Genomic DNA, 25,157 nt, shown 5'->3' with positions numbered 1-25,157 from the left:
CTGGCCCTTAATACTGTTAAGAACATTTAGGGACAAATCAATGTTAATATGATATAGACAGTGATAAACTGATATAGACACTGATAGTCTTTGTTATCTTGAACACATGAAATTACACACAAAATTGTTTATAATGTCCTTTTTGTTTACAAAAACAAGGATGGTCTGCAAAACAGAGTTGATGTGGCTCATTTTTATGAAGCTGGGTTAGACCTGCCTTGTCATATTGTTTGAAGGGAGCAGGAAAGTTGTTTAATTTCACACGTACAGTGGCCCAATATCATAGCCGCAGTAGTCTCATGTCACAGTGGCCTTGGGCCAGTTTCACTGCTGCATTGGTCAGATAACTGATCTGCAGTGCTCTGGGGTATAATATCACAGAGGCAGGGGTCTGCTGTGTCTTCTTACAGATGCAGAGCTTTATGGTGTAATCTCAGATGCAGTGATCTCTTGTGCCTGTGTTCTGTCTGTCCCTGTAGCCCGTGCCTTGTGCCGCATGACCCCGAGACAGAGGCAGGCGATGTGCTTCCTTTAGACCGCCCTTAACCCGAGCCAGCCATGAATCACCTGGAGGAGGCGGAGCTGGGGGAGGAGCCTGTCAGCAGCAGGGCGGAGGTGAACGAGGCAGTGGAGGCGGACCTGGAGCGGCCCGAGATGGGGGAGGAGCTACGGCAGCAGGCCCTGCCCCCTCAGCGGCGCAGGCAGGACAATGGTACGGGGGTGGGTGTGGAGGGCGGTGCCCGGCCGGGACGACCCCGCCCACAGAACAGCCACGGCACAGAGAACCACCATCACCACAGTCAGCAACCCGCCAATGCGCGTTACCGTAGGTATGACGCCTCGGGCGGCGGCGGGGGAAGCCGCGCCCGTGGCCAGCGGAGACCGATGGAGGACGTGGAAGCAGAGCAGCAGCAGCACGTCCAGCAGCCCTTGCCGCGCCCAGCCGTGACCCGCTACCGCCGGCAGGGCGACGCTGAGGCGCGTCAGCGGGCGCAGCAGCAGAGGCAAAGGCAGAGACAGCTGCAGCAGAGGGAGGCAGAGAGGGCAGAGCAGCCGCCCCAGGCCCCGCCCCCTCCGCGGGAGCAGGAGGACCCAGAGGAGGACGAGGGCGGCGACTCCGCCCTGGCCCGCTCCGCCAGCACGGAGAGCGGCTTCCACAACCACACGGACCGGGCGGAGGGCGACGCCGTGATGGCCCTGGAGGCCGACCCGGAGGACGAGAGCGCGTACGGCGTGCCCTTCCGCCCAGAGGCAGAGGAGTACACGGAGAGCGCCGAGGCCGAGCAGCATGGCGGGGTGGTGCAGCCACGCCCCCACGCCCAGCCCCAGGGCCAGTACCCGCCCCAGCCACCCCCGCTCCCTCAGGAACCCTTGCCGAACGTGGACAGGCCCCTCACCCAGGACGCAGAGGCTCTGAACCCAACCTACTCCAGCTACGTCTACACCCAGCAGCTGTACCGGGGGTCCGGCGGGCGGGGCGAAAGGGTGGAGGGTGCAGACCCCGAGGACGAGCCTTACGCCGAACCGTACGCCGACTATGGGATGCAGGAGCACGTATACGAGGAGATTGGCGATGGCCCCGCGCCGGAGGGGGAGGGGACAGGGGAGGGAGAAGGGGAGAGGGAGGCCTCCCAGCGAAACAGGGCAGGGTTCCGCCTCTTCGAGCAGGACAGCTACCGGCAGCAGGAGGCGGTGGGGTCCCGTCTGCACCACTACGACGAGCGCTCCGACGGGGAGTCGGACAGCCCCGAGAAGGAGGCTGAGTTCGCCCCCTACCCCCGCATGGACAGCTGCGACCAGGAGGAGGACATCGACCAGATTGTGGCGGAGGTCAAGGAGAGCCTGAGCTCCCACAGCCTGGACCGGGCGGCAGCTGGCGAGGAGGAGTGGCTGGAGACGGAACTCAACTCCCAGTGCGAGGCCGAGGAAGGCAAGCCTCCCGAGGGGGAGGAGCTGGAGAGGGAGGAGGAGCCGGAGAAGGAGGAGAGACCGCCCACAGTTAGCCCTCCCGAGGAGTCTGCGATGGTGAGACACAGCAGGGAGAAGCGGGACGCCATCTCCCTGGCCATCAAGGACATAAAGGAGGCCATCGAGGAGGTGAAGACCCGGACGGTCCGCTCTCCCTACACACCTGACGAGCCCACTGAGCCCATCTGGGTGATGAGGCAAGACCTCAGTCCCACTGGGGAGTGCGACCTGCAGCCACCACTAGGGGGAGATGTGAGTATGCTTGTTTCTGTCATGTGTGTCATAGTCATTGTATGACACTAGGGGTTACCTGTGAGAAGGGTGTGCTCTTGTAAATTGATATGGTGTATACCAGAGGTGGCCATGTCTCCAGGAGCTAAAAATAATGTGCACATCATCAACCATTTAACAGTATTTTCATGACAGATATTTCACAACTCTTAGTAATTACTGCTAAGGTTTTTATATTAAGAAAAAAAATCACCAGCATGTTGCTTTGAATTTCTTTACATAAGGCTACATTTATAACTGCTGGTAGGCTTAGGAAAAATATGATGTTTTATTTAGTATAGTGTTGTGTCTTTTGAAACTAAATTTACTCAAGCCATTTCACAGAGAGCCTCAAGCTATGTTTGGGTTTGTGCATGCACACTCTGCTTCTCGCTATGCTGGGCATGTAGCTACAGAAAGCTCAGCTTGCCTCAGAAGTGGGTGGCATTAAATTAGATGGATCTGCCCACCCTACCACCACCTCATGAGATTAATTTGCTGTCTAAATTTCAATGCAGAGAGATTACCTGATTCTCTCAATCCAGATTGGGGGGAAGGGGGTCTCTGTGGTTAAGGATATTTGCACATGGTCGTTACACTGTATGTGAGGCGAGAAAAGTGTCCTGCACCTGATCTAAACCCAAATGCTAATGTTTGTGTGAGCGGAGAGATGAGGGGGATTTTCTGGGTGCTGTGTGTCACTCTCTGCTCTCTGTTCTTCCTGCCGTCCTTTGAGCGTGGTGACACACTTGCGCTTGGCCCGAGGGGTGCATGTCGGTGCCGGGAAAGCTTTGCCCTGCATGTAGAAGAAGATGAGGGTTCTTCACGTAATGGAGCGTGGCTGGCTTATCCAGGGCCTGAAGGCCTCATCTGTATTCTGAGGACACCGTACATAAACAAAGTGTGCAAATGGAGCTTTCCCCCCTGCACTGAAAGAGAGGGAGACAGAAGGAGAAAGGGAGGAGAGAGAGAGAGGGATAGAGAGAAGGAGGGAGAGATTTAAGAAGAGAGAAGGAGAGAGTTTGAGATATAGAAGAGGAAGAAGGGGAGAAGAAAGAAGGAGAGAGAAGGAAAAGGAGAAGGCAGGGAGAGAGAAAGGAGGGAGTGGTAGAGGTGGAGAGAGGAGGAAAAAGAGAAAAAAAAGAAGAATTGGTGTGATGGGGACAGGTGAAGAGGGGAAAGAGAATACAGTAAAAAGTTGCTAAATGTGCATCATCGGCTACCATGGAGAAGATGCATGACCTCACTGAGATAAGATGGGCCCTAATAGAAATATGAAATAAATATGCTTATTGATAAGTAATAATAATATGAATATTATTATTCAATATACTGTATGTTTAATGTTTTGTTATATGTTTGTATACCATTACTGCATTTCTGTGCATAACAAATAAGGCTTAATTATATATCTTCTAGATATCTTGTATATCTATATATGAAGCATGTATCCATAATTGTTGTGACAATAATCATATATATTAAGTTGAAAGGATAATGAAAATCCATGATGTGTGCAGCATAACCTTGCAGAGTATCTACATCCAAAGTAATATACAATGACAGGGATAAGGCCATAGCTCTTGAATATATCTTATTTCCCTACTTTAAAATCATTCGGTGTTGTGCATTTTCTGTGAGAACACCATTAGTCTTAATTGCGACAGCATGAAATAGTATTTACAAATTCTAATCTGAATAAAAGTTGAGATACCATGCACAGAGCCATCCAAAGTCTTGTGAGTTTTGCTGTCAGTTATAATTATCTGTGGCCACAATTAAAAACAAACACACCCTAAATAGTCATATACCCAACACTAACTGCACACCATAAAACCCACAGTGGTGTCCTGTTTTCATGCACTTTGCACTGGATAGGAGTATCTGCTGGATGTAATGTTAAATGTAACTTGTATGTAAATTGCAGATGCGTTCCTTGGTTTCTTTTGACGCTGATGCATGTATTACTTTGACCTTATCATACATGCAGTTTCCAGAGCTCAGAGAATTCTGAAAATGTGACAATCAGGTGTGATGCATAGGGGTAGGATGCTGTCATACCGTGTGTTTACTTTTCTACAGAGATTTTAAATGTAATATTTGTCTTTCATTTCCTTTTCATTGCCTTTCGTGTGTTCAAGCATCTCCTAGTGTAAACATCGAAAGCTCCCCATAAGCTGTGTGTGGCACTCTGGTTTGACATGTGTGTGCAGAAATGGAAAACTGCCTAGAGTGTGCCAGATTGCACCTTTTAATGCGGTCAGGACTGAAACCTGTGTTTATGGATAGCAGAAAAGATTACATTTGACTGGGGAAAACAGGAAGATGCGGGCCTTAAACCTGAAAGGACACCTTGTGATAAGAGTTGGGCTGTGTAGCTGTTATGTCAGGAGGCCGAGAATAGGGTGTGTCAGCCCACGGTCCTCCTTATGCTGTGCGCGAATCCGACTGTGTGGCTTTCAGCTCTGACCATTTACAAAGGCAAGATTCATCTGGGTGTTCACAAAATAGAGGGCAATACAAAACTATTACGTTTGTAATACACAAAGCAATATGCAATAATAAAGTATGGAGTATTCAGTCACTGTACACCATGTGCTCTATATTTTGCTGTGGTGGCAAGTGGATTGATGTGGACTTTTCGCTAAATAAGAAGGTGCTAATTGTCCTTCTAATGTTTCCACCCATCTGCCAATCAAATTTGTGGTTTGGGGGACGCATGAGAACACTTCACTGTTGACATTGCCTCTAAATGTAATGTAATAATATAAATGACAATAATTTAATAATGTCCAATGCTACTGATGCTGCACATCAGATAAGCAGCCCCAGTGCATCGTGAGAGAAGGGGTGAGGCTCCCTGTCAGAAAATACCACTCAGTGGAAGCACAGGAGTGAGTCAGCATCCATGCACTCACACTCACAATCCACATAGGTTCATACAAATCCAGACACTGTCAATGTGATATCATTCACATTCATACATTGGCACTATGGGGTTGTGCACATAATGGCATTGTGACATCATACACATCCATACACTGACATAGAGTGTTGATACACACCTTGATCTTGTGATATCATGCACATGCACGCCTACACAATGACACTGCGGGGGGGGGGGGGACGGGGGGGGGGGGGGGGGTGCATTGGTTTTCTTATGCGTTTTTGAAACTTTAGGTATATCGATAATATACATTCATATAAGCATACATATGATAAAAAGATTACTACATACATAGGTTTTTCATAAATAAATGTATGAATTTTAAAAAACTAATCTGAATGTGAATGTAGGGAAGATGTTTCTGTCCTGGGTATGTTTGTTGTACTCTGATGATGCATTTTGGTAATCTAATTTTAGTTTTTTTAACCTCATCAGAACACCCTATGATTCTCTTTCTAAAGGTCAGGCCAGGTCATTCCCACACGAACAACATCCAAGGACACTATGGTCTATGTACAACATGCAGTCACAACACTGAAATGGTAACAAGATTAAGTGGAGCTGAGTACATACAGTAGCTCCAACATTCTTAGGGGTTGTCATGGCGACCCTGAAATGGAATCATTTCTTCCCTGTTCCTTTACCCAGCCTCCTCTAACCAGGTTTCATCCAGATCTGTCCATAATTTCATCCACAGTCACCCTGTCCGCAGACAGACAAACTGACAAGCACAGAATCGAATCCGTAACTTCTACTCCCCCAAGTGGTGACAGGGGGAATAATTTACAGAATCATCCAACAAGGGTACAACGTGTTTCCTTTGACAAAGCCAGCTGAATGCTGAATAACTAAAGTGATAGCAGTGGTGCACCTGGCCTCAAACCTCATTAGAAAAATCCCATTGCACAAACGTGAAGAAATTTGATTTTTTGGGCATAGTTAGTGCTTGGTTGGGAGATACTGTGTGACAACCAGGTTAGTGATGGAAGCGTTTGTGGCCAGTAGAGGGGGCAGGCTTCCCGTTTGACCAAGTAAAACCAATGGTTCAAAGCAGCGATACAGGCACTATGCAGAGAGACGATTTAAAATGGAGTCCTTCCTCGTGGTGTTCATTACAGATCCTCTTAGGCTTACCTTAACAGTAGGACCATAATTCTTTCTGTCCTAGTTAAATTCTCAATGTCTCTATAAGTCTAGCCACCTAATCACCCACCCCTCCACAGCGCACTGGCCTTGTGACGCACCTGCATTCCCTACCCAGTTTTCCCCAGGTCGTCACTGTTGAATATTCTATATGATTATTCTCAGTTGATCCTTCTGACTAAAGAGGTTGCATTTAAACAAACAAAAAAATGTACTTCTTTAAATGCCAAATGGGAAGGACAGGACCCGAAGCAGTGTGTTCTTTTTGTGTGAAACGAGTAGGATGAAGATTCTCAGGCACGCGGAGGAGCCGTAATTAAAAGACAATTTCCAATACAGCTGGGGTTCATATCAGGGGAACAGTTACTACTGTATTCAGCCCTCGCTCCTGCTTCCAGAGTTAGTCGACAGTGTCAATCTCATCTCCCCCCTCTGTCCTCACTGCAACACAATAATTAATTGCCTCTGTTTGTCTCTGATTAATTCCACAGGAATGTTTTGATTTAATACGGGCACTCTGGGAGTCCTGGCTCGTGCCGCTGTGTAGGGGCTGTTGTCTTAACACAGGAACACAGATCTTGATTCTGTTTTCAGGGAGCCAGCAGTGTGCTGAGTGACAGCTCGTCGTGGGCTAGCAGGCTGTCAGTGCTCAAAGTACACCACATCCCGCATCTCACAGAGCGGAATATTCCGGTGACAGAAATGTGGAGAAATGCCTGTGGAATATTTTGATGTGGATGTGATGGTTATTACTGTGCAATCTGCAGCCTGACGGCGAGCTGTCACGATTGCGGTTTCCACATAGAATTTCAGAATGGTTCGCACGATTCATCGTATCATCATGCCTGTCCGAAACCTCACTCGAAAAATAAATCTGTTTCAGCTTTTTACCCATACTTTCACAACATGTCTGCTCTAAAATTATCCACAGTACTGCCTTTTATCTCCACACAAGATTTACCCATAATGCCACACTCCCAGAACATCTCCACACAAAATTTACCCAGAGTGCCATGCTCCTTCATCATATCCACATAGTATTTTCCTCTCATGTGGCCCCAAGTATGACCAGAGGTTTCAGAGAGTTGGTCATGTTGTTATTACTTATTTTTGGCGCTGGATTCCCGTAACAGTTAAATGCCCCTGGAATGGGTAGCCAGTACAGGCAGACATACATGTGCAGCACATGGCAAGCAGCTCAGTACCTGCCTTCCCTTCCTTTACAGACTTACAGAAGTTCATCTCCAAGGGGATCAGGGGTCAGGTGTGCACAAAACATAGGGCTGGTTCGATCTTAACTGGAGGTTCTGTCCACTACTACATGTACGCAAGTAGAGCCACAAGAATGCATGTCTCATGGACCCTTCTCATGGTCCTTAAAGGCTTAGATATGAAGGATATTCGTGGATCCAAGAGATCTCTTCATCTTCTGTCTTCTGATTCATCATGCTGCTTTGTGCAGGAAAAGCAAATAAACAGATAAAGGACCACCTGCTTATTAAGCAGGGGCTGGCAGCTGGCAGAGTCAGGGTTACAGGAGAGGGTGACTTCTGCACCAGTGAGATGCTTTTAGTGATTAATGGCCAGAATGTTCCCTTTAAAAATAAAGGCAAAGTGCAGATAACAAGAGTACAGCAGGGCTGAACGCAGTGTTATGTTCGTTTATGTGGCCAGTGCTGTGGCCTCTCTCTCCGTGGTGTCACACTGAAGGGGATATCTGAAGGTGTTGTGTGTTTTCCTCAGCTGTATCATTTATTTAGTGTAAGTTAGAGACACAGAAAGCACCGGCTGTGAATAATTGATCGGGGCTCAGATGTCATCCAGAGAGGGAAATGGCCTTTTCTTCAAGGTGCAGTGAACATCCAGCATTGAAAAACACAACACCTACTAATCCTGTTTATTACCTTTCATAAGCATGACTAGGGTTTAGCCAGATCCATCTGCAGTGTGTAGCATATGAAATGGGATTAATGCTCATTCTGGCTTTTAGCACAGGTGGGAGTTGCATCTGCATGGATAGATGGGTTATTCCATAGATACACATTTCTAGATCTAAATTATAAAGGTAAATGACTTGACAGATAGTTGTAAATAGAATGATAGATGAATAGATACATGGTCATGCAGATTCACATTGAAAGATCTAGTTTAATCCCCAGAGCAGTGTGGTCTGTGTTTAAAGGTCAACTTGTAGCATGGTTAATTCTGAGGTGAGTGTTGCTCAGGTTTTAACAGGCTTACGCTCAGCATAGTGTTGTTTCAGGTTAGCTCTCAGAAGTTTTTCCAGCTGTAAGAGGTTAACTCTGAGGAGTGTTATTCCAGCTATAACAGGTTTACTCTGAACAGTATTGCTCCAGCTGTAAGAGGTTCAGTCCGAGCAGTGTTTTCAGATTGTAATAGGTTAACTCCGAGCAGTGTTGCGTGGGTGTTACAGGTTAACACTCGTCTGAGTATTGTCCTGGCTGTAATGGGTTAATGGTAATGAGAGCCCCGTTCCCTTACATCCAGAGCCATTGTGAATTCTGATCGCACAGGGTGTCACAGTACATGGGCTGTTGTCCAGTTCATTCACCCTCCAGCTGGACGCGTGCTGGACAAAGACTTGCACACTGCAGTTTGCCTAACTCAGGGCTCCTCTCATAGTCAGGGTGTTTATATACAACGACCTGCGCTAGGTTTTGGAGAGAGGTTCAGAAGGCGCCATGGAGAACTTCTGGATGTACCAGGTGGATCGTTGCCACAGAGATGAGGTTTGGTGTGAACTTTTCCACTATGATATAATAATAAAACTTTCTTCGAGGGCTTAGGGTTTATTCCCACTCTCCTCCTGTTTCTTCTTATTGAAATAGTGCATTAACCAAACAGTGTTAATTTTTAGAGGGTTTAGCGAAGTGCATTAGTTTTTGAGTGGATCATTTTTGTATTTGTCTCTATGAGGTTCAGAAAGCTTCTCACTAGCAGGTCATAATATGTTTGGAACTGTTAGTGAGTGAATTTAAATGACTCCAATGACTGGATGCTGGACACAGGAGTTTATATTGTATTTCTGATGAGAGGAACAACTGAACAGGCTGACCATGTAAAGGGGAACGACCATGATCTCTCTCTGTGTCACTGGGCCAGGTGAACCTGCATTGTGTAACTGCTCCCAAAAAAGGACAGGAGATCCCAACTAGATAGACAGGTGATGGCAAACTAGGGAACATTGTTTTTTTTCCTCTGCGATGAAAAACAGTAGAGGGCTGTTACCATGCCAATGGAGCACAGGGCTCCTAGCCTGCTGGTCCCTGGCCCCTCAGTGCAGGTTTTGGTGTCATGTTGCCTAGCGATAATTGGGCCCCCTTGTGGCTGAGCTGTGGGGGATATCCAGGCTGCTGTCGTTCGGAGGGAGTCTGTGGTGAGGTCACTATTTGTGCAGTCCCTCCTCTTCGTCTGATTATTCCCTGGACAGTGTTGTGGTCATTCTGGTCAATGTTGTGGTTATTCTGTTTAGTTTTACGGTCACTGTGTGCAGGGACAGGGTCAGTGAGTGAGTTCAGAGTCGCGGTTATGTGATGTGATCAGTGTTTTCAGTTCTGTGGTCAGTGTGGTCAGTTATATAGTCTGTGGGGAAGCAAGTGGCTCTGTGTGTTCCTTATCTACTGAAATCTATAAATGTCACAGAATTTGTTGTTCATGTGCTTATTTATAGTTACTCCCTGCTCTTTCCCTCTCTCCCCCATCTCTCTACCTCCTATTTCTCCCCATTCTCATTTTCCTCCCCTCTCTCTTTCTCTCCTCAGTCTCCAGGTTCAGGATCCACCTCTCCTCAGGGGGCAGAGTCCTCCAGCCGACACTCACATCTGCAGGAGAGGAGTGACAGCTTTGAGTCTCCTTCTCCAGCCAGCAAGGAGGTGAGTCTGAAAAGACCCCAGTGCAGAGGAGCAGAGCCCAGTGCAGAGGAGCAGACCCCAGTGCAGAGGAGCAGACCCCAGTGCAGGGAAACAGAGCCCAGCGCAGGGAAACAGGGCCCAGCGCAGGGAAACAGAGCCCAGTGCAGGGAAACAGAGCCCAGTGCAGGGAAACAGAGCCCAGCGCAGGGAAACAGGGCCCAGTGCAGGGAAACAGAGCCCAGCGCAGGGAAACAGAGCCCAGCGCAGGGAAACAGAGCCCAGCGCAGGGAAACAGAGCCCAGTGCAGGGAAACAGAGCCCAGTGCAGAGGAGCAGAGCCCAGCACAGGGAAACAGAGCCCAGCGCAGGGAAACAGAGCCCAGCGCAGGGAAACAGAGCCCAGCGCAGGGAAACAGAGCCCAGTGCAGAGGAGCAGAGCCCAGCACAGGGAAACAGAGCCCAGCGCAGGGAAACAGAGCCCAGTGCAGGGAAACAGAGCCCAGTGCAGGGAAACAGGGCCCAGTGCAGAGGAGCAGAGCCCAGCACAGGGAAACAGAGCCCAGCGCAGGGAAACAGAGCCCAGTGCAGGGAAACAGGGCCCAGTGCAGAGGAGCAGAGCCCAGCGCAGGGAAACAGAGCCCAGCGCAGGGAAACAGAGCCCAGCGCAGGGAAACAGAGCCCAGTGCAGAGGAACAGTGTTTGGTGCAGAGGAACAGGGCCTATATGTACATATAGAGAAGGAAGAACGATCCCTGGATAAGACGGGATGGTGAAATGAGAGAGTATAATCTTTAATCTGAATAAAGAGTGCATCCTAAATGAGACAGACTCCATTTTTTGCTACAGGAAGAAAGTCTGAATTATTCAAGAAGAAGAATTTTTGGAATTCATATCAATACCTTGGACCTATATCCAATATCACCCAAGACTATGCAGTCCACTAACCGCAGACAATGAGCGAATGAATGATGAATGAATGATTGAATGAAGATGTCAGTGGCGTGATTGTGCCAGGGGTGTGTGTGCCTGCAGTTCTGACTGTATTCGCCATGGTATTCTCTGCATTGCTTGCTGCGCTGGTGACTTGTCTCTGCTCTATGATTTCAGTCTCGGAGAAGCCTGGCCTCCTTCCCGACCTATGTTGAAGGTGAGTCTCGTCTCTTCAGGGCAGTACAATAGAGGGACTGGAGAGGGATGGATGGCTAGGTGCAGAACAGCTAAATCTCCCCATAATGGACACCTTCAAGTGCATCTTGACTTACCTCTAAATAAATCATCAGAGCTTCACCTCATGGATCACCACTTGAAACAGCATGTTCGTTTTTTGGGGACCTCTCAAAAGTCTGTATTTAAAAGTACTTTCGATGGATATGCTGTGTCCTGACACTCCAGTCAGTGCTGTTCTCCAGCCCCAGGCAGTACCTGACTCCCAATGAATGATCCCAGATCTGCCAACCCCAGCATCAATCCCAGTCTGAAAAAGCCAAAACTGATTCAGTGAACAGGGGTAGCCAGCGTTCCCTGTGCTCAAAGGAAATGCTTGCTGTGCCCGAACAAACACCTTCCCTGAGCTTAATTTGTTAGCCTGAGCAGCCATAGGTGGCCTTTAATGGCTTACATGGGGATGGTAAACATCACGTGTGGCTGCCAGGAGCCGTGACTGAGCCAGCCACCCCCCACCCCCCCTTCCCAGCCTCCTGTGTGTCACCAAGCCCAGCGCCAGGCCCTGAATTATTTAGCTGTCAGCCTGACAGGTCTGCGGCTCCCCAGTCTTTGAGATGCTGGTAATAGATCGGTGGCTGGATTGCTCTGTCTGTCACTGCAGCCCCCAGCCCCCGAGGCAGGGGCTGACATCCCCATATCGAGGACGCGGAGGGCGGGCGTCCTCACAGCCATGTGAAGGACTGCTCTCACAGGACCAGGGGTCATTTACAGCCGGGCGTGGTCTCCACGGTCCTGCTGTGCATGTGTGGCTGACCTTTTAGAAATGAGAAAAGCACTCACAAATGCGCGTACACATGCGCACGCACACACACACACACACACACACACACACACCCACACACACACACACACACGCACACACACACACACACGCACACACAGACACACACACACACACACACACACTTTCGCTTCTCTTTCAGTCACTCTAGCAGAAACACTTGGTCTCCCTGTAGGTGACATCTATCCTCGAATCTCTCTGTCTCTGTCTGATCCCTCTGTCTCTACAAAATGGCTGGCCAGCATGTTGAATGTCTGTGGCCTGAATATAGTAAGGGATTACTCGACTGGGGAGCAAAACGAATAAACACTCATTTTCTGTTGGCAGAGTGTGCTTTGTTTCCTGGCTTGTTAGAAGGTAATGGTTGACTGATTTACAATTGCTGCAATTACAGTGTTTTGAAAATTATTAAACATGTTTTTTAAAGCATGCTCACAGTGTCTGCTGACAGCTCGTTGCACATGGCGATATCTATATTCGAATTGCTTTGGCAAACATTCTTTGGCAGACATAAGAAAGACTATCTTACACAATAATTGTCCTTTTCACCTCCCCCGACCATGGTCTCCATTAAAATCTCATCTTCCTTATCAAATATGATCTACTTTACACCCGTATCAACAACTGGGACTGGCTCAAGAATTTAACTGCTTATCCTGCTCCCTGTTCAGTGTCGCCCCTCTGTGGTCTGTTTCTGAAATGCCGCCCGGTTGCCTTGCAGTTCCCGGCCCCTGCGACCCTGAGGACCTTATCGATGGCATCATCTTCGCGGCCAACTACCTGGGCTCCACCCAGCTGTTGTCAGACAAAACGCCTTCCAAGAATGTGCGCATGATGCAGGCTCAGGAGGCCGTTAGCCGGATCAAGGTGAGGACACGCCCCGGGGCGGGGTCTGCTTCTGGTCCTGCTGACAGCTCTCGCCCGGGTAACCCTACTGCTCCTTCTACTGAGCATGTGCTCAGCAGATACACATAGGAAGGACAAAGACTTTCAAATAGAACAAGATACTTCACTCTGATACTTTATGTGTTGTTCCACATATTAAGGCTGATGGCATACAATATTTATGGCTTGGGAAGTAAAATCCCACTGACAAAAGGTTCTCAACAGCAGAAATAAGTGCCTTTGCCTGTGCCCAGATTGTTATAGGTAAAAGAAAATGCGGGCAAATGGCTTAATACTTGTGAGATCACGTTTAATGTGATGTAACATTTTATAGGGATGAGTAATTATCCTCAGTAATTATGAGAATTATGTATTGCAGTAGTAGAGGGACTACTACACAACATGGTGACGAAACAGCGGCATTGAGTCTTTGCTTTATATGCTTCCTGTGGGAGTTATATGTCACTAACTGTATATTTCCCATCCGTTTCATACACAGGAATTGTAAAAGAAATTCAGAGCAGTATCTTGTTCTGTTGGATTGTCTTTGAATGTAAGATATCAGTGGAGGAGCAGGTGAGCCTGCCATAAACAATAGAGGCAAGAACTGGCATAGAAGCTGACTAATTATACAAACCACACAAAGGGGATCAGTCAGTTTACCACATGACATGAATTTCCTGCCTGATGAAGAAGAGGATAATTTTTGCAATGTACTCCACCAGTCACAACAGACACAGATATTGACTGCAAAAAAGTCTTATGTCCTGGTAAGATCATATGGTTTTACTGGCAGATCCTTCTTTAATGGTTTCTTGACCAGTCATGACCTTCATTTTTGTAGAAACCATTTTCAGTGCTGTGCTGAGTAAAACTAATGACACTGTTGACTGACTACTGATGAAATGAGAATCAGATTGAATGGGATTGCAGTCCAAACCAAAAGAAAATCTGAACAGATGACATGTCACAGACAGAAATTCTGCAGACATGTTACCTTTTGCTTTCATTTTCAGTTGGAATGAATTAAGTTTCTGAGTTTCCTAAGAATTAAGACATATTACATACAAATCAAACATAGAGCAATTAGATCAAATCCCATTTTTTAGAAGAGTAAAATACTTCTGTCTGACTCAGGTTCAATGATAAGGGACTGAGTTGGGGTGATTGTAGCCTTGAGCAGTACACTTTGGCTGGATTACTTAAGTAAATATGTTGCTGTATTAATGCAATAATACGTGTAACTGGAAGTGCCTCTGGATTTGGACATCTGTTTAGCAAATATGTAATATTAACAGTAACAGGATTGGAGTCAGAATTTCAGCAATACAATGGGTAACCAAAAAATGTATAATCTCTATTTGATAAAATAGAAAATTCATCATAATACTGTATATTTATGCTGTTACCAAAGTTACCAGTTTTTAATTATTTTATTTAGCCATTAAAATTAGATGGAGCAAAAATTTTACATTCACTGATGAAAATATGTATTTTTTCCATAAGGTTACGTTTGGGGATTTAATCTAAATCATCTAGAATATATTAACTGATTTAGTTCCATGATTCTTAGGTTATGCTTCATAGTTTGGATTGTCAAATTTAAGGGGTTTTTTTTTTGTTTGTTTTTCACTTCCGCCCTCACGTCCTGTCACATGACCTAGGTCCTAGGTCCTAGTTCCTGTCATCTCCCCGGTGCATCTCGTGTCATACCTCCAGTCCACAGTGCGTCACTCTGCATTTTTTTATCCCGTGTAAAAAATGCAGCGATGTGGAGCCCAGCCGTTGTGTTCTGTTGGTTTGTTTTGTCACAAGATCGTGGGGGTAGTCTTGGTTACATTTACGTTCCGTTTGTTTTTTTTTCGGACATCAAGACACCAGGCAAAAAAGATTAAAATCGAACATTATGCTGCTGGCGTTTCGTTTTTTTAAAACCTTTGGTGTTGGGTTTCTTTTTCCCTTTTCAGTTCTGGGGTATCAGTTAATACACCATAAATATGGATAATGTAGGTTAAATGCCAATAAGATATTGAGGTATTAGATTGTGTCGGTTTATAAGAAATGTATATTAAGGATAAAAACGGTCTCATTGTAGCATGGCCTTGTTCTTAATTGTTCATATTAGAGTTTGTGTAGATCATGCACTTCTTATTTTAAAGCAGTAGAATGCAACAAATGCACTTTAGAAACATGCAGTTTTCATTGGAAAGTAATGTCAGAGGCAAAACAGTAAAAATAAACATTAGCTGAAAATAAATATCTATTTGTATTATGCTCTTGAATTCTGTTGTACTGATGGATAAAGATATTTACTAGGATTTGAATAATTTTCTATGCTTGCTTTTATGTTATATTTAATATCTGAAGCACACTAAATGAACAGATTTGAGTAACATTTTGATGTGTTAACCAAATTTTCAATCCCTCTATGCAACTGCCAGTGTGAATATTATTTATTTTTACCAAAAAGCAAGTGGCACCCCCTGGTGGATAAAAGGAGGAACTAAATCTCAAATTAGACTTCTAAAATCTGCTGTATTGTACACTTGGTTGGTCTTTTGATGTATAATAGAATAGCGGCACCAGACTGATCAGCAAAGTTGTGAAATGAAAAGGCTTCAAATACATCACAGTCTGATGATTATTTTATAGATTTGCATATTAAGGACTTGGCTCAAAGCAAATGTTCATTTCTCAGAGTAGGGATTGAGGAAACACAGGAAGTGTCCTGAGGGATATGTTTGCACGCAGGGTCTGGAGTCACATGACCCAGTTACTGATGATTTGCTCTGGCAATGGGTGTGGCCCTTCTGGAACGGATAGGAGGCTTGCATTGCCACGGCGATGCTCCATATTGGAAGCATCCCTCTGTCATCTCTCCTCGAGGGGTCCAAGGAGCCCCCCAGCCAACACAACATACAGCTTCCCCTCTCCACACACACACAAGCAAACCCCCTGACACACATACACATCCACTTAAACACATACACACAACCTGCTAACACACAGGCATCCTCCCACACACATGCACACATGCTTAGACCTCCCCCCACACAAACACGTATACTGTCACATGCATACATATGCAAACACATACACACATACCATGCCTGTCACCATGCACAGCTAGTCTTCCACATCCCCGTAAAAGCTTACATCAAGTGTCTTACCCCACACCACGATACAGCTCCCGAACCTGCTCCCGCACCCACCCCACCTGCTCCCCTGTTCCTCGCACTGCTCTAACCAATCTCCTGTCTCTGTTTGTTCCATGCTAAGCAGACGGCCCAGAAATTAGCCAAAAACAGGAAGAAGGTGCAGTAATGCCTCCTCGGTTTGATGTTTTTTGCCTGTCGCTTTGTACTCTCTCCTGGTGTGTTTCTCTCAACCTCTTCCTCTCAGCCTCTCCTTCTCTCTCTCTCTGCTTCCTTTTGTTGCATTTTCTGAATCCAGCAACCAGTATGACTGACATATTTACGGTGACATTTCATTTTTGTTTTTTGTTTTGTTACCTGTTTCATTCTTCATTTCATGTCAAGCATTTTGCGGCTTTGTCAGCTCATTGCAAAGCGTAGCTACATGTGCATAAGTGAGTAACGTTCAGTGCTAAGGACGCAGGAGCTATGGGGAGTGAAAAGAGCCATTGCTGGATGCAGAAAATGACCTTCGCAAGGTGTGATGCGTTGCGCTGTGTTCTTTAATTTCCCGAAGTGCTGTTTGTGTGTGTGGGCATCTCCAACGCCTTTCCTGTCTCTCTGCTTCCTGCTCTTATATCTTGTTTGACACCTGATTTTACACCTGGCACTTTACATAAACCTGATGGTGGTGCACAATCCACTCACCGTGCTTCTCAGCGTGAGCTTGCCACTGTAACCTCACCAGTGACAACACAACTACGACTGGCCTCTTAACCAGCACTAACCTTAAGCAGCCTGTATAGAACGGACCTCTCCAACCGTGTGCCATGATTAAACCAGAGATTCACTGAAAGGTTGCAAGTCTACTTTCACACATTTTTTGGGGGTTAATTTGACACATTTTTGGCAAAAAATGTATTTCAGTATATATTTCATTTTCCTTGGAGGCTCATCCTGTCTTGGGATCGGAGAGTCTCCTGAAAAAGAGAAGCAGTCTTGCCTTGTGACTGGTACCTTCACTGTCTCTCTGGTCCTCCCCATTTTGTGCGCTGCCTTGCCCTGAGTCGGGCGGGGCAGTGGCTCTGCCTTCAGGTGAGGTGATTGACAGTGAGTTCTGTGTTGGCTGTGCTTACAGGCTCCGGAGGGCGAGGCCCAGCCCATGACTGAGGTGGACCTGTTCATCTCCACCCAGAGGATCAAAGTGCTCAATGCAGACTCCCAGGTACTGAACACTTCCCTCTCTCTATCACGCAAATGCACTCACCCCTTTCTCGCTCAGTTCTTCTCCCGGCTTTCCTTCCCCCGTCCTCTCCTTCTCTCTCTCTTTCTCTCTGTCTCCATCTTTCTCTCTTACCTCTGTCTTGTAACCCTTCTTGATTTCGCAGCTTCTCTTCTATTTCTGTTCAAAACTTCAAAGACAAAGTTCCAGTCACACCACCCAGGCCAGTTATATATACATACATATTTATTTTTTGGAGAAAAGACAAAAACAGCCGTTTGCTGCAGTAGTAAGGATTTCCTAATGCCTAAAAGCTAGACGGTACTGTGAAGTGTGAGAGGGCGTCTCATTTGTGGCCTGCGTTAGGGATTTTCATACATAAAATTGTGCTGGTTTGAGAGGATATGGAAGCTCCATGTGCCCTGTGTCTGGAGGCCAGGGGAATGTTTCTGTGTTCTTACATACTGTGTGCATGCGTGCGTGTGTGTGCATGTGTGTGTGTTATTTTGCTTGGTCCCACTCAGTTTTCCCTGGGCTCATTCTGCTTATTTGTTTTTTTTTCCAGGCACCAGTTCAATGATTTAAATGCTAATTAAAAAATCGAAGTATAGATGGTATTTCAGAAAACAACCCCACGTGACAGCAATCCTCAGCTATTCCCTGCTGTTTGTATTGCCTGAACAGAAATTCATTCTGAGAACCCAAATCTGGAGTGTAACTCTGAGAGTGATAGAGTCATTTAGGATCAGATAGTTTGGTGGCCACACCCTCACTCTGCCCCTTTTTACCCACATCAGGAGACCATGATGGACCACCCCCTGCGGACAATCTCATACATCGCCGACATCGGGAACATCGTGGTCCTGATGGCCCGGCGGAGAATGGCCCGCTCCAACTCCCAGGAGAACGTGGAGGCCTCTGACCCCGCCCAGGATGAGAAGCGGCAGTACAAGATGATCTGCCATGTGTTCGAGTCAGAGGATGTAAGGTCCCCTCTAATTCCCTGTCTCCCTCTCAGAGGACATAAGGCCCCCCTCTCACTTCCTGTCTCCCTCTCAGAGGACATATGGCCCTCACTCACTTCCTGTATCCCTCCCAGAAGATGTAAGGACCCCTCTCGCTCCCTCAGCTCAGAGTACATAAGACCCCCTCTTTGGAGAAACCAAAGACCTGTCTTATGGTGAAGCATTATTTATGCAGTCCAACCAAGCAGCTGCAAAAAGGGATGAATGTGATCAGTAGCAGAGCTTCACAAAAAACAATATTTTCTGGTTTGTTGAATAATTTAAGTCAGTGCCTATTGTATCTGACCTTAAGTCTCATTCTGAGGCCTTAGTTTTTAGAAGTGGGACGGTAGAACTGTATGTTCAACAGAATGTGTAGAAACACCCTGTGTCTGATTTCCTGTTCAGGGTTTTAACCCTTGCTGTCTGCTTTCTGCCAGCCAGTGGGGCTCTGACATCCCATCCCTTTTTGGAGTTGAAACAGGACTTTCTGTGGAGGGCCTTTATCTGGCTTATTGTTCTCACTCCCCAGTTTGGGACCTGGGCTCTCTCTGTTTCTGCTTGGGGAAGGGACTCTCTTTAGTCTCTCATACCTTATGCTGTCCCCCCTGTCTCTCCTTCCTCTATCTGTCTTTCCAACTCTCTTACCATCTCCCCGCTTCTTCTCTGTCTCAACCCTCAAATCTGTCTTTATCATCGTTCTCTCTCACTCCTCTCTAACCTCCATTTATCTTTCTGTCTCTCTTTATTTCTCTCTTTCTCTGTCTCTCTCAGCCTTTATCTCTTCATCTCTCCATCTCCATTGTTTGCTCCACCCCTCCTTTCTCTCATGCTCTCATCTCCCCTCCAAATACGTCACTCGACCTGATATTTTGTGGCAGATGGTCAAGTCAAGTCAGCCCCCCCCCCCCCCCCCCCCTCTCTCTCTCTCTGCGTCTCCCCCATATCCCATGATGCAGTGCAGCTGACAGCAGCCCAGAGCTGTTGTGACCACCAGTAAGCATCCATCAGTGTGGGTGTGATCAATCACAGCAGGCCTGACCTTTTCAGAGATGCTGTGCACTTTTTTTAAGCTCTGACGTGTTCTGAAGTGAACTGTATACCAGAACTCTCATCGACAGTGTTCTGTGTATGGAAAATGGTTTTAAAATTGGGAAACTGCCCACTGAACATTTGTTTTCTGACCAAAGAAGCATTTGTCGTTGTTGCTAAAGGATGTACTCTTTTTGGGCTCTTTCTTTATTACGTCTCTCTCATCTTTCCCTTTGATCCATTGCTTTTCTCTCTAACACTATCACTATCATTTTCTGTCTCCCTTTTGGTTGACACCCCTCTGTCATTGACCCCGCCCCCAGGCTCAGCTGATCGCCCAGTCTATTGGACAGGCCTTCAGTGTGGCATACCAGGAGTTTCTTCGGGCCAATGGCATTAACCCTGAGGACCTGAGCCAGAAGGAGTACAGCGACCTCCTCAACACCCAGGACATGTACAACGATGACCTCATCCACTTCTCCAAGTCCGAGAATTGCAAAGATGTAGGTGGACCCATGTCATTCACAAGGGGACTGTCTTGTGATCTCAGTGACCGTGTTCCATAGCTGCTAAGTACCCAGAAATCTCTCTGCTTTTCTGGTGTTGACCCAGGGCTACAGTGGACTCTTATCTCTTTATATACTCTCTTTAAACACTCCAGTGAAGAACTCCACCAAGTTTTGTAATTGGAGGTCAGAGTTGAGTTCCTAAGCTAGAGCTCGGAGCCATGTTTTGAAACGGAGCCTGGGAGCTGCTTTCTAAAGCCAGAGTTCTGAGCCACATTTTGAAACAGGAGTTGAGAGCTGATCTTCGAAGCCACAGCTCAGAGCCAAGTTTTGAAATAGGAGCTCAAAGCTGAGTTCTCAAGCCAGCGCTCAGAGCTGAGTTTTAAAAGGACAGCTCGATGCAGAGTTTTCAAAGCTAAGATTAACAAGCAGAGCTCAGAGCCAGGTGTTCCCAGTGGCACTCAAATCAGAGCTCTCAAACCCCTCCTCACACCCCGTTTTTCAGACTTCAGAGTCAAGTTACCAGACCTCAGAGCTGACTTTTCAGTCCAGAAAAGCTTGTTTGAGTTTTGCCCACTGTGGTTCTTCGTTCTTGTCTGTGTCCCGGCTCAGGTTTACATAGAGAAGCAGAAGGGGGAGATTTTGGGCGTGGTCATTGTGGAGTCCGGTTGGGGATCCATCCTGCCCACCGTCATCATTGCTAACATGATGCACGCTGGCCCAGCAGAGAAGTCTGGCCGCCTCAACATCGGGGACCAGATCATGTCCATCAACGGGACCAGCCTGGTGGGCCTGCCTCTGTCTACCTGCCAGAGCATCATAAAGGTGCCCCGCCCCCACCACCCACCACCACACCTTACACACCCTACATATCTCTTTATTCTGTGGGAGAGTCACTGTGCATCTCTTACTATATGTTACTCTTTCAATGTGCTGTAACGATAACTATAGAGTAACTATACTCTCCCAGGCACCATCTATACTCATGTCAAGCACCATGTAACTCCATACTGCAAAATAATTAAATATTGTCTCCACAAACACCTGAATAAGAACTTCTGCATTACTCCATGCACCAGTAAATAACTAACTGTATTCTCTTAGCACCAGTAATGCACCTTATTTCATACACTATACTGCAGCATCTCCTCAGTGCCTGCGTGCCATACATCTTATGCCATACAGTCTGCTTAACTTGCATCCTACTCCTCTCTGCTTGTTCATTCACTTCCCTAAGAATAGAAAAATCCAGGCTATAAGGTTCAGATTCATTTCGGTATTACAGGAACATTTCAATTAACAACACATTAGCACCTAGAACAGCAGATCAGGTAACCACCTGTCCAGAAAATGTCTTCATCTTAAAGAACTAAAGAGCTGAAGAAGAAGAGCAAGCCAGCTAACCCTGAGGCCCTCCTGGGCCACCATTTGCCTCATCCTGATTCCAGATGTGCTCTATGCATAGGATCCTGAGGAAGAACGGGGCTTAAAAAAACATTGCCGAGCACCCTTTGACCATGAGCAACCTGTCACCATTTCTGAAAATCTGATACTTATTATAAATGATAGCCACCTGGGGACAGCTTTTATGAAGCACTGCATGCCTGTCATTCGCTGTAGTCGATACAGATCCCATGGCACTTATGCAGGGAGTAGTGTTGTCATGGTAAAATTCCCAAACCGACCCTCTACATCTGACAGCTGACCTAATCATTCTCCACACAGTTTATTGGCTGCGCAATCCCATACATTCCCTACACACCTCAATGTCCTAGGTTGTCACTGTGAATGAGAGTTGATTTTTCAGGAGTCTCAAGACCGCCTTTTCCTGGGATCAGGGCATAACTTTCCAGTCTTTTTACTCTGGGTTGATTGTAAAACTTACCTATGGGGAAGCAAATTATTAATTAAAACAACCACTTCTGGGGGACAAGTGAAGGCTCCCCTTCACAGTGCTGTACCAAATAAAATTTGACTGATTGATTGATTGATTGGTTGGTTGGTTGATTGATTGCTTGACCTTCCTAAAGGAATCTAAAAGTGATGTTCATTGTGGATTTGTGGTTTTGTTTTCCTCCAGGGTTTAAAGACCCAGTCTCGCATAAAGCTGAACATCGTGAGATGCCCCCCCGTGACCACTGTTCTGATCAGAAGACCCGACCTCAGATACCAGCTGGGCTTCAGTGTACAGAATGGCATTGTGAGTATCGCTGTGGATATGGAGGGGAGGAGCATTTTTCTCAATACCACCAAAGACAGGACCAGATCAGTGGGAGCCAATCAGGAGTCTTAGAGCATGTCCAAAACCAACCACCTGGTCCTGTTGTGGTCATAGGTCAAAGGAAAACATATAGACCTCATACTGTGTGATCATTAAGACTTAAAAGGTGTGGGTTGTGCTAAAGGTCACAGTTACCATGAAATAACAGATACAATGAAGAAACATCAATCATTTAACATCTATTGCACCTAGGCTTGTTTTTTGGAAAAATTTGGCTGGCTACACCAACCTTTTAGCTACAGTTTGAACTAGGATTTGCTTACTGCATAGTCACCTATATACATTATACACCTATATAATGAGACTGTCTTATAAATGGCTCCAAAGACATTTACATTTTGAATAATAATAGGATGTTTTGATCCTGAAGTGAAACAGTGGTTAAAAAAAAGTAAAAAAGAAATTTATTAATTAACTGGAGTGTGCAGCAAACAGGGTGGCAGTCACTGAAGTGGGGTGACCCCAGTGTGATCGCTGACTGAGCAGCACCATGTGATTTGACCCTGCACTTCTGTTCCTCTGCAGATTTGCAGCCTTATGCGGGGGGGCATAGCAGAACGAGGGGGGGTCCGCGTCGGCCACCGCATCATCGAGATCAACGGGCAGAGTGTGGTGGCCACGCCCCATGAGAAGATCGTTCACATCCTGTCCAATGCTGTCGGAGAGGTGAGCGCTGATGCTGTCCCTGAACCCGGTCTCTAAGTCCTGTCTGAAAACATTTCCTTCTTCCCATTGTTCTGGTGCACCTTAATTTAATTTTAAAAAGTGCATCAGGGAACAGTTCTAGGACCGTTTCCATTTTGGTTACTGTTGAAAGGTGTAGAGGCCCTGTTCTGTTGCTATGGGAGATCCAAAGGTTTTCCTGTCTCTCTGACATGCACAAATACATACACATACACACATACACACACACACACACACACACACACACTCACACACACACACACACACACAGGTTTTTCCATGCCCTCCACACTAACAGGCAATTTTCTGTGGAAAAAAACAGTTGCAGCCCACTGTAGTTAAAGGTTTTCATCCACCCTCTTTCCACTGTTGTGCTCATTCCCTTCTGTGCACTCCCCCAGCTTGGTGGCTGATTGGCAAATTCAGCCATATTAGAGTAGGAATGTACTCAGTCACCATGTAGGCCCACCTGCAACCCCCCCTAACCACCTTAAAAAAATCATTGTGGGTGAACATTGGTTTGTGTTTGTGGGCTTTAGTGGCAAACAGATAGGGATCATCACTGTGACATGAGGATTTAAAAAAACTGAAAAATAAATTAATAGCTGTTTAACATTCTTGTCTTTCAGCAAAGTTAATTTTCAAGGGAACAGTGAGCAGTGATATTCCTCGCAGCTACAGTATGTGTATTAGATGTGTGTAAGTGCATTCTCTCTCCCTCTCCTTGCAGATTCACATGAAGACAATGCCAGCTGCCATGTACCGCCTGCTGACCGCCCAGGAGCAGCCAGTTTACATCTGAGGCCAACCGGACTCCCCGCCCTTTGTCCCCTGACCTTGTCACTACTGGAACCCAGACCTCCCCTCCCCCCTGCTCTCTTTGAGGCTGTTGTGGTCTCGTGCATCGTGCTGCATTTCCGTGTCTACTGCTTACATCTGTCCCACCCCTTCACTGTGTGTGTGTGCGCATGTGTGTGTGTGTGTGTGTGTGTGTGTGTGTGTGTGTGTGTGTGTGCATGTGTGTCATATTCTGTCTTGCAACTACCCATTCCTCCTCTTCTCTTAACTCATTTATTTTTATTCCTTCATTTGCCACTGGCATGTTTCTCCCAAGGTTAATTTTTACCTAAGCACAACACACAGGCACACACACACACACACACAACACACACACACACACACACACGCGCACACACACACACACACACACACACACACACACACACACACACACACAAACAATGTATCAGCAAAAGAGCCTTGTGGATTTTTCCTGAAAACAACTGCATTCTGAAGTCAGCATTCTGCACTGTTCACCTCATAAATGAGGATTTGGGGTGGGGCGGGTAGGGGTGGGGTTGGGGATTGGCAGAGGGAGTACATTCCTTTCCTTTTATCTGGCAGTCTGTTAGAAGGAAAGACCCGGATAGTGCGTTTGCCTCAGACGCTGTTTGTTTACTCTAATGGATGTGAGTTCGGTAGATTGAACAGGCATCCCATAGTTAATGCGTCCTCCAGTTCCCTTTCCCATAGAGGGCAGCCATTACTACAGGAAACAGAAAGGAAAACTGGACCAAATTCCGTTTGAATTAAACGCATTTCACTTTGGAAAGAAAAAAAAACACCTTTCCAAAAATAATTGGCCTTTAAAGATTCACTTTTAGTGGTTGAGGTTGTCATATTTAGTTTTTTTTTTATTATCATTTACACAGGGAACAGAGAACTCTAGAACACTGTCAAGGCATGTTGTATGCATGCCTAAAGGAAGGAAAACAGTCTTTTCTTTGATTTTTGAGTTTTGACCCCCTCCAAGTGATGGTTTTGCATCCAGGACAGTAATCAGTCACCCTGGGTTGTGAGTGATGCCTCTCCTGCCACTGAGTGATTATAGAGATGCCTGTACAGCAGTGTTTTAACACGGCATAAATCACATCCAATGAAAAAGGCATGAATAGTGTTTAAAATGATGGCACATTCGGTCTCAATAGCACATTCAAAAACTAAATAGCATAAAAAATAAATTTCACCTGTGTGATGCCTCACAAACAGATCTGCAGACTGCACTGCATTATCCTGAGGGTGGATAGGGGGGACCAGACCAAGTTAGACTTCCTTATTTCCTTTAAGTGTGCAATATTTGTTTTTACCTAGACAGAAATTACATTCCTCTTTCTTTTATGAAGAACACATCGGTGATAACAGTTT

At 46.3% G+C, this 25,157-nt stretch overlaps 1 protein-coding gene across 4 annotated transcripts in view; it reads left to right on the top strand.

The window, feature by feature from the left end:
- The window catches only part of apba1a (amyloid beta (A4) precursor protein-binding, family A, member 1a), a 70,534-nt gene extending 46,384 nt beyond the window's left edge, over positions 1-24,150 (top strand). For 2 of the 4 annotated variants that reach the window (XM_036527514.1, XM_036527513.1), the window contains exons 3-14: positions 480-2,220; positions 10,111-10,221; positions 11,307-11,346; positions 12,926-13,071; positions 16,372-16,404; positions 17,362-17,448; positions 18,243-18,428; positions 19,805-19,984; positions 20,600-20,812; positions 22,068-22,187; positions 22,794-22,934; positions 23,683-23,754. In XM_036527514.1, the coding sequence (XP_036383407.1) occupies positions 559-2,220; positions 10,111-10,221; positions 11,307-11,346; positions 12,926-13,071; positions 16,372-16,404; positions 17,362-17,448; positions 18,243-18,428; positions 19,805-19,984; positions 20,600-20,812; positions 22,068-22,187; positions 22,794-22,934; positions 23,683-23,754 (2,991 nt within the window). In that variant the 5' untranslated portion in view covers positions 480-558. Of the gene's footprint in view, positions 1-479; positions 2,221-10,110; positions 10,222-11,306; positions 11,347-12,925; positions 13,072-16,371; positions 16,405-17,361; positions 17,449-18,242; positions 18,429-19,804; positions 19,985-20,599; positions 20,813-22,067; positions 22,188-22,793; positions 22,935-23,682 lie in introns of all 4 variants that reach the window. The other 2 variants (XM_036527515.1, XM_036527517.1) reach the window with 2 other exon arrangements.
- Positions 24,151-25,157: the final 1,007 nt, after the last annotated feature.

This window comes from Megalops cyprinoides, chromosome 4 (genome assembly GCF_013368585.1).
Source record: "Megalops cyprinoides isolate fMegCyp1 chromosome 4, fMegCyp1.pri, whole genome shotgun sequence".
NCBI classification, from domain to species: domain Eukaryota; kingdom Metazoa; phylum Chordata; class Actinopteri; order Elopiformes; family Megalopidae; genus Megalops; species Megalops cyprinoides.
The sequence above is the reverse complement of the archived record's forward strand: the minus strand, read 5'-3'. Positions and strand labels throughout refer to the sequence as shown.